General features: G+C 38.6%; 1 protein-coding gene across 1 annotated transcript in view; it reads left to right on the top strand.

The window, feature by feature from the left end:
* Edem1 (ER degradation enhancing alpha-mannosidase like protein 1) overlaps positions 1–10,341 on the top strand; it is a 25,660-nt gene that overhangs the window by 2,590 nt on the left and 12,729 nt on the right. The window contains exons 2-5 of the mRNA XM_015495079.2: positions 2,553–2,625; positions 5,872–5,975; positions 7,234–7,405; positions 8,394–8,577. Of these exons, the coding sequence (XP_015350565.2) occupies positions 2,553–2,625; positions 5,872–5,975; positions 7,234–7,405; positions 8,394–8,577 (533 nt within the window). The remainder of the gene's footprint in view (positions 1–2,552; positions 2,626–5,871; positions 5,976–7,233; positions 7,406–8,393; positions 8,578–10,341) is intronic.

Genomic DNA, 10,341 nt, shown 5'->3' on the forward strand with positions numbered 1-10,341 from the left:
TTTTTTTTTTTTTTTTTTTTTTTTTAAATCAAATGTATTTTCATGATTTTTTCAAAAAAGTAGGATGAACTCGCCATTAGGATATTTTATAAAAAATACAGAAACAAAATGTGGGTGCCTAACGTGTATCTTTTTTTGTCATTCTTCCAGGCTTGTCTTGCCTGTTTTGCTTGACAGGGCAGGGTCCCATGGGGAGTTAACACAATGTAAATAAAACCTCAGTGCCTTACAGAGCAAACTTTTCTATTCAGTTATAGATCACTATGCAGAATTAGTTCTCACAGTTCTGATTTGTATTAGAGGGTCCAAATTCAAGAGTTTCTTTGAATATGTTGGATGTTATTTTTGTAATCCTGTGAATGCTCACTATAAGTTCAGGCCTTGAGCACATGACTTTTCTGTCTCCTCGGTTATATTGCTATGAAAACAAAAAGCAAATAGCAAATGAACAAACCAAATTTTGGCCCCCAAATGACTAATTATTAGGTATTCCTAATTTAAGATGTTCTCTTCCTCTCTTTAAAAATCTATTCTCTTTCAGAGGCAGTCTAGTCTTTTTTGTGTATTGCCATTGAGCTGTGTGAAGGTGACAGATTAACGCAGTTCTCCTTTTGTTCCTTTGCTCTGAGATGCTGGTCCTCATTTTAACATTGCCTGAGAAATCAGTTCCGTTTTGTATTCACGTTCAAGTCCCTTTGTCTTATCTCCCTAGATTTTTAGTTCCTGAAACACAGGGACTATTTCTCATGTTCTCTCTGTACCCACACAGCACCAGGTACACTTCTGAACAGCTGTTATAGGTTTAATGTATGTGGGAATTTAAAAAAAAAAAAAAACCACTTTAGTTTGATTTTGTTAGTTCAATAATATTATATATATTTTCTATCAGAGGCCACAGTTTTCTCCATCTTTTCTGTTTCAAGAGGATGTGTTTCAAAAGTTTCCATGTGGGGTGAATGCTGTGGCCATTCACTCATGGAGAGTCTGGTTGTGGTTCAGCCAGCTGTACTGGGAAGATGTGTGCTCTCACCTTGTGCTAGAAGGTTGAGTCCTTGGTTTGAGGCCCTTAAGAGCTGTCAGGTGACTAGACTTTAGCAAGAGTGTCTAAAGAACAAGTCCACAGTGTAAGCTGCTGGCAGATGGAATGATGAGAATTTCATGCTCTCACACTTTTTAAAGAGAATGTATATAGCAATTATTTGTTGGAAAGGAATTTTAAAAGTATTCTATTGAACATGGCAGATCTTTTTTTGTTTAGTTTAGTATTGGGGATTGAACCCAGGGTTGCTTTACCACTGTGCTACCTCCTCACCTCTTTTAATTTTTTATTTTGAGACAGTATCTCGCTGAGTTGCTGAGGCTGGGCTTGAACTTATGATCCTCTTGTCTCAGCCTCCTGAGTTGCTGGGATTATGAGTGTGCTCCACCACATTTGGCCTAATATGCCAGATCTTTAAGTAGATTTGTCTAACTAGAGTGGAGAGAAGGAACCACTAGGGTTATTGCAAATACATTTTCCCCCACTGTGGCTACTCTTTTATTCCCCTCAGTACTGGGGATGGAATCCAGCCAGTCCCGCATATATGCTGGGAAAGTGCTCTACTGCTGAGATACACCCTCAGCCCCTTTTTTAATCTTGAGACTCTTAAGTTCCCTATGCTATCCTTAAACTTGCAATCATCGTGCCTCAGCCTCCCAAGTAGCTGGGATTACAGGTGTATACCCTCTTATCAGTTATTAGTGGCTGGGCATTATAGCAAGAAGCTTTTATTTTATTTTTTAGATGTTGGGGTTTGAATTTGAACCCAGGGCCTGGTGCATAGTAGGTAAATGCTATACCACTGAGTTATACCCACAGCCCTTTAGTTAGTTTCTTATTGTTGCAGAATGGAAAATTTGTATTGATTATGAAGGTGGGAGGTTTAGCAGAAACCCCATCATATGACCTACTTATGATACTTAATTCAGAAATTACACATTCCAGTCCATTACAAACAAAAAGAATAAAATACCTTCAGCTACAATATCAGTATTACTCATCTATCCTTTGGTCATGTGAAAAAATTGACTTCTTCATACTCTTTTTACCACTAACATCTCATCTACAGACTCCCCATTATTTCTGTTAATTTCGAGGGGATATCTTTTAGCATGAACCAAAGCAGGGTTTGGGGCTCTTCTCTGTTCTATTAATTCCTGATGATTGTGAATTTAGAGGATTTTGAAGTTGGACAGGATCAAAGAAATTTTGTGTGGTGAGCAAATTAACTCAGAGAGGGCAAAGGACCCTTGTTCAGTTTCCTTACTTCCTGTTGAGTTCTGTCTACCCTAGGACTGTCCAAGCAAGTCTCCTAGTTCTGTGATTCCACTCTACTTACAGGCATTATAGAAAATCTTGCTCTTGAGATAGAAAATCTTTGTCCTACCAATCTATTCACAACTAGTGTCTGAATAAATAAGAATTGCTTGCAATTTTCATTTCTGATGGGTGTTTAGTTTTATGGTCTTTTTTCAAATACCTTTGCTTAATTTTAATTTTACTTACTTTTCAGTTCAAATCTGAACATCAATGATGTCCTGGGGAACTATTCTTTGACTCTTGTCGATGCGTTGGATACACTTGCAGTAAGTATTCAGCCTCTTTTTTACTTGCGATAATTAAGATGTTTTGGAGTTAACCCCATGTTCCCCTTAGGATTGAGAATTTCAGGGAACTTGATACTTAAAAGCTTTGATGGCTTTTATTTATTTTAGTGACCTGTATGGAAATAGCAAAGGGTTGAAGGGTTGAAGGTTAAATGACCGGGGAAGCATTGCTTATCTTAAACAATGAAGAAGAACTATATGATTGTTTTATAGAGAACCAGTTTCCCCCATTTCCCTGCTTTTTCTCTAAAGGAATTCATAGACAATGTCATTGATATATATACAGTTTCTGGAATCAGTAATTCAGGAGTAAAAGATCTCAGGGTGGACGTGTTCCTGAAGTGTGTTTGTGCCCTGCTGCCAGCCCACATGTGAGGCCCTGTCTGTCCTCACTCCTCTTGTTGGCTGGAGATTACCCATTCCAGTCCTGGACTGCTCTCGGGGTGTTTGTTTCACCCTTTCCTTTGGTTTCCCTCATTGACTCTGGAACTGGAAACCTGAACAGTTTTGTGACACAGGTGGCAGGCCACAAGCACTATGGGCATGTTGTCAGGTTATCTGTGTGCCTCAGCTGCCTCATGAGTACAGTTTCCCAGGGACTAGTGCAGCCTAGCATTGTTATAAAATCTCCTTAGTGATGTTTTTAAAACATCTTTTCTCAGCCCAGTGTGGTGGCTCACTCCTGTAATCCCAGAGGCTCTGGAGGCTGAGGCAGGAGGATTGTAAGTTCAAGGCCAGCTTCAGCAATTTAGTGAGGTCCTAAGCAACTTAGCGAGACCCTGTCTCAAAACAAAAAATTTTATAAAAAGGGCTGGGGATGTGGCTTAGTGGTTAAGTGTTCCTGGGTTCAATCCCTGGTACCAAAAACAAACAAACAAAAAAATCCAACTCTTTTCTGTCATCCATCAAAACTTTACCATTAGAAAATTCCCATTACAATGTAGCTCAAATTCTATATTTAATAATTTATTTCTGGTTTCTTTTAACATACTTTAGAAAAGTTTAAAGCTTTCTGTTAGGAGTTAGAATTGGGTAATGCTAGCTATGTTTGCATTACAACTCTTCTGTATTTTGCTAGTAATAGAATTTCTAGAATTTGGAAAGAACTGTAGAGATCACTCTACATTTTCATTTTATTAGTAGCAGAAATAGGATTAGACCCTTGGTCTAATAGGAAGTCTGGGCTCCTGGATTTCCTTCTGCTAGGCTGTAGTTGCAAAGCAGTTTAGTTTCCCAGTATCTTCCTGAAGTCATTGCTGCTCCCTTTGAGTCATCCACCATCACTGATCAAAATGTGCCCAGACAAGTAAGTGTGGCCTAATTAGAGCAAATTGTTGAAGATACTGGAGGCTAACTCAGCCTAAGAGTGTTGGTTTAAAAATGAATGCTCACTTGTCCCTGAACTTTTTTTTAATCCCTAATGAATCTTTTATCCCCATGATCAATACATACCTCATCTCTATCATTTGCAGAATTCTCCCCGACACTTGATAGTATCTGGCACACTGTAGAAGTGCAAAGTTTTGTTCAAAAATGAATTTCAACTAACCCAATATTTCCCAGCAAACATTCCAAGGATATATTCCCCAAAAGAAGAATTTTGTTCCTAAATGAACCAAAGAAATTCTGCGTCTGATTATTGAAGACCCATGTTGCACATCAGTATTTCAAAAGGTTCTGAGAAGTCTTGCAGTAAAGAAACCTATTTAACTCTCATCCAGTCCACCTTTCCTAAGTCATGAGGGAATGATTTTGTACACTGGTAGCTATCTGACTAAAATGGCAAACTACAATGTGGAATTCAGAGGCACTGGATTTCTTCACCATCCTCCACTTGGGCTGAGATCATATTAGTACCACAGCTGCTCAAACATTGTTGCTGGGGAAAATCTGTAAGGAAACAGACCCATTTCTGTGGTTTTCATTTTAGAGCATCCGGCCTTTAATGTGTTAGTGTTGTAGGCTGATTTTTTCAGGTGTTATAGGTTGAGGTTTTTTTCTTTTGCTAGCATTTTAAATAGGCTGTAACTGATGTATTTCGGCCATACTCAGGGTTGCAGGGGGTAGGGGGAAGCAGTCCCTGACTGTTGAATGCAACTCACCACATTGATTGCATAATCTTTTAAAACGAAAGAACTGAAAGCCAGAAAAGAAACCTCTGTACTTGCTTTGACATTACAGCAAATACAATGAGGAGAAAAAAATGTGTAACAAATCATTAGGGCTAAAAAGAAGACATACTCAAAGGCAGTCGTGTCTGAAAGAATTATTTTTTTTTCTTGATTTTTCATTGTGGTATATGTGTGTGCCCTTATGATGTCATTATAGTCTTAATATTGTCATAAAATTTTCAGCACAATTCAGTTCAATTTTATTTCCATTTAGGTTAATGTATAAAGTTTTATGCCCAATTTGCACTAGATATAGGGGAGCGTACCTGGGTCTGACATAACTATACACCCCAAACAGGAGTCATACTTGTAGATAACTTTGTAAAATGGATATAGAGGGCTTTGGGTTTAGCTCAGTGGTTGAGTGCTTACCTAGCATGGATTCTGTCCTGGGTTCTGTCTCCAACACCCCTCCCCCTAAACAACAACAACAACAACAACAAACCCAACAACCAAAAACCAAAATCATGGACATACAGCTGATTATTTGTATGTTTTCTTTATTTCAAATGTCATTTGTTTTATGCAGTGCTTCAAAAAATATTCCCACTGGTTCTTAAAAGTATTCAGACATCTGGACAGAAGCAACAGGTTCAATCAGTTTTCCAGATGCTTGGTCTCCTGGAAACCAAGCAAGCACCCAAGCTGTGGATTTATTTGAGGAGCAAAGGGAAAGTCATATTTTTGTTTCTTTAATTTTCTGATTTATTTTTACTAATCCCAGAAGCTTTAGAAACTACATCTCTTGCATGTTAAATAGAATCAGACTGAAGCTGGAGAGAGAGAGGAGTGGGAAGAGGAGGAGTGCCAGAGATCCCAGGAGGAAGTGTTTTCACAGTTTTGCCATTTGGAGCTAGAACTTTTGAGTTGCAGGAAACGGGCTTGCCATCTGTCCCAGAAGATTTGTGAAAATAACTGTGCTTTTCTCCCTTTTGTGTTTCCACTCCCACAGTGGCAAAACCACATACAGTACAGACATTTAGATGAAGTGGCCCAGATGCTGCCTCCGTTTCATTTCGAGCTGCTATAATGGTTTATGTTCCTCTTTTTAAAGATAATGGGAAATTCATCCGAGTTCCAGAAAGCAGTCAAGTTAGTGATCAACACAGTTTCTTTTGACAAAGATTCCACCATCCAAGTCTTTGAGGCCACAATAAGGTAATAAAATGCATTAAAGGCTTCTTTCTCTGTGTGTGTAAGGAGATAAATTCCCTTGAGAGTTTTCCAGCTCCAGGATCCAAGTAGAGAGTCCATATAGATGTTAGGGTGCAGTCTGTGTTTCTCGTGTTCATTTTAGTGTTTATCAAAATCGGAACAGTTGATTTTAAAGTAATCACATTGTAGACTGAATGGAAAAACAAACATGTTTTCATTGTTGTGTAAGATGGGTGTCCCTCTAGTGCAGACTCTCGTGGTTTCCCTCTTGTCTGGTCTCATTTCCTTCCTTCACTTTGTCCTAGGAAAATACATTCATATTTCTAAAGGAAGCGAGAGCTTCTCATCTCCCCACCCGCAGAAAACCACTGTTTGTTTGCATTTTGATTTATTTCCTTCTTGTGTGTTTCTTACTAATGTCTCTCTCTCTCTCTCTCTCTTAAATGTATTGGAATCCTGCTCTGTAGCCAGTTTTCTATCTTGCTTTCTTTAGTTTGAAATATCTTGACTTTTTTCTATTTTCCTATTTAACTTAGACTTTTTGAAAATTGTATTACTATGTGACATTCCTGGTTTCTAGATGTAATGTTTATTTAAGATTAAAGTTACAAAATCGTTTGTTCTAAAAAAAAGTCACAATCCATTGGAATGGGACACTTGAGGGTCTATACAGACATAGATCTAGGGTGGTGCCTCCTGTGTCTCAGTAGGTCATTTTCCTCTATGAAGTTCATCAGAGGTCAAACTATACAAGTTACCTGGTATTTGTTGTCTTACCTTTTTCTGTTTCTTATATGGCTAAATTTTCCCCCAAGTGAGTTAAATCAAGAATAATTTAATAGTACTACTAGATAATATGTACTTTGAGAACAGTTAGCATACACCCAATTAGTACAGACTTTTTCTTTCTTTTTTCTTTTTAAAAATATTTACACCTTTATTTTATTTATTTATTTATTTATTTTTATGTGGTGCTGAGGATCAAACCCAGTGCCCTACCACTGAGCTACAGCCACAGTCAGACCTTTTCTTAATGTGCTATGGTATAGGTGACCAAATCTGATGAGTGACTCCCCTTTCTCCCTGTCAGTAATGCTGTGAACTTTGATTTTTAGGGCTGGGAAGGACTTCAGGAGACCATTGAGTCAAGTCAGCTCAGTGTCCATAAGGAAATAGAGAATTCTTCTGTCATTTTGAATTGGATTGTTTGCATATATAAGAAACAGTATTTTATTTTATGTTTTGTTCTTCCTGCAATTAGGGTTCTGGGAAGCCTCCTTTCTGCCCACAGAATAATAACTGACTCCAAGCAGCCCTTTGGTGACATGGCAATCAAGGATTATGATAATGAATTGTTGCACATGGCCCATGACCTGGCTGTGCGGCTCCTTCCTGCCTTTGAAAACACCAAGACAGGGATCCCCTATCCTCGGGTAGGTAGACTGGTTTGGCCTTTTGTGGTTGACAACTGACCATTTTCCTGAATTAAAACTCTTTGATAGAAGGAATGGGGCTGAGGTAGGAGAGGTAAGTGGTGTCCTTGGGAGAATTTGGTTCTAAATACAATGTAAATGGGTTTTAATTCATTTAGTTTTACTGAGTACCTACTGTGAGATGGGCACACAGTGACATGGTGACTTAATCCATCCCCTTAAGAAATTTATGTTCCCATGTTCAGTATTCTCAAGTTCTTTTATACCTGTGACTTATATCCCCTGCTACCAAGTTGTATGGGAAATTTGTCTTCATTTCTGACTTGGATCTCTTTCTCCAAAGGTCCTCGTGTATATTGTAGGAGCTTACTGAATGTTCTTACATGGATCTTTCAAGTAAAGATTAGACAAAACAGCAAATTAGCTGCTGATTTCAATGCAGAATGTAGAATGAGATTGTATCTTTGTCTCATTTGCCAAGCCAGAGCTCCTCTGGGAATTGAGTCAGCCTTTTGGGTAACCCGGGAGAACTGCCAGACCACAGAGCTTCCATGATGACACTGACTGTCATACTTTGGCTGAACCTCCCTTCTCTCCCAGTCTAGATTTGTTTGTTTGCTGAGCATTAGTGAGTTCATAGTAGCTCACTTAAAAGTTAGAAATGATTCTATAACTTGCCTTTTTCTCTATCCCCAGAGCCTGGTGCATTTGTAACTATGAAGAAAACCTGCCTGAAAGAGATGGTTTAGTGAATAGTGTTGTAATCATCCCCTGAAGATTTGCTCTTATTAATGAGACAAGACTCCATACTGTCTTGATTGTATCTGTCAATCTGAACTCACATATTTATCTTGGGTATAACAGGCAGATGGTGGGCTGACTCTCACCATTCAGGGTTTATCAGCTGAGCGTTGGGTCTGTGACTTGGCCTGTCAGCCCATGGCTTCTTGGATTTTGTTGTGAGACCTTTCACTCTTCCTGTCTCCAGGTGAATCTGAAGACAGGTGTTCCTCCTGACAGCAATAATGAGACATGTACGGCCGGAGCTGGCTCTCTCCTGGTGGAGTTTGGGATTCTGAGCAGACTATTAGGGGATTCCACATTTGAGTGGGTGGCCAGGCGAGCAGTGAAAGCCCTGTGGAACCTCCGGAGCAATGACACGGGATTATTAGGTGTGGTACCCCTTCTTCTGCCATTGGGTCTACATGACATGTGGTTCCGTCTCCTTTTACCTTCTCTGGCTGAGGCTCTCCTTCACTGTTGCTTCCTTGTACTAGTGAATGTGAAAACTGACAACTCAGTAAGAGTGGCCCTCATTGTCTCCATACCCAAATTCTTTATGTGACTTTTGGCTTAGAGTGAGACTGTAGGGTTTGATGGAAAAGAATAATGCTTATGCTATTGGAGAGCTCACTTCCATTTTGGATCCCTTGGCATATTCCATTTGAAAATTGTTAATGGAAATGCTATAAAAAGAACAGCCACGAGGCAGATTTTATTACTTTAATATAAGGTTCTAAATATAGGAATTTTAGAATTACTATGGGATAAATTCCTCTTAAAATATTGAGAAGTGTGATGGTAGATTGAAAGCCCAGATTAGACCCATATTAGGTGGGCTTTTCCCCTTGAGAATGTTGGGTTAATGTATTAATTAAAAATTACTATGGAGGGCTGGGGTTGGCTCAGTGGTAGAGCACTCACCTAGCACATGCGAGGCCCTGGGTTCAATCCTTAGCACCACATAAAAATAAATAAAATAAAGATATTGTGTCCAGCTACAACTAAAAAATAAATATTTAAGAAAAATTACTATGGAATATTTCAAACATTAATAGTAGAAAGAAAATATAATGAACAAATAACACCTACATATTCATCATTCATCTTTAATAATTATCTATTTTGCAAACTCACAATGGATTTTTTTCCCTCATATACTTGTTTGGGACATGTTTTCTTTTGGTGTTGGGAAGTAATTTGGTGGATTGCTCTAGAACCATAGAATTATAGTGGGTTCAAGTTTTGATTTTTAAAAATGATTATGGGGGCTGGGTGCGGTGGTGCACACCTATAATCCCAGTGGCTCAGGAGGCTGAGACAGGAGGATCACGGATTCAAAGCCAGCCTTAGCACTAAGGAGGCACTAAGCAACTCAGTGAGACCCAGTCTCTAAATAAAATACAAAATAGGTCTGGGGATGTGGCTCAGTAGTCAAGTGCCCCCGAGTTCAATCCCCAGTACCAAAAAAAGAAAAAAAAAAAAGAGATTGTGGGGGCTGGGCACGTGGCTCAGTGGTGGAGCATCTGCCTGGGGTGCACCAGGCCCTGGTTCAGTCTCCAGTGCCACATGCACACACACAAGTGATTGCATATTTTTTTTCTTATATTCTAAAATTTATATACAAATTTCTTATATTTAACAGCAATATTAGAAGGAAAGTCACTTAAATTGTCAGTCCATCACCAAATGATTTACATGTATCACCATGAATTTTTAATTTTGTAGCCTGGGATGTGCAACTGTTATATATTTTAAATTATAGCATGTTAACAAACTCAGAAGATTTTTATTCTGCCTTACATTTGATAGTTCATTCCAGTGTTTCTGACTTATCTTATTTTCATAGTCACCATGTTTAAAAGCTTACATAATTATCTATTAACTCTTTCTCTGGTGTTAGACACTTATATTATTTCTCTTTTTTTTTCCATGTTACAGATAATTTTCTGTTGAACAATATAATTTTTTCTTTTGGTACTGGGGATTAAACCTAGGGACACAGTACTACTGAGCTATATTCCCAGCCTTTTTTTAAATTTAGTTAGTGTTAGATACATTAATTTTTATTTTATTTTTTTACATTTATGTGGTGCTGAGGATCAGGGCTTCACATGTGCTAGGCAAGCACTCTACTGCTGAGCCACAACCCAGGC

This window comes from Marmota marmota, unplaced genomic scaffold, assembly GCF_001458135.2.
Source record: "Marmota marmota marmota unplaced genomic scaffold, marMar, whole genome shotgun sequence".
Classification (NCBI taxonomy): domain Eukaryota; kingdom Metazoa; phylum Chordata; class Mammalia; order Rodentia; family Sciuridae; genus Marmota; species Marmota marmota.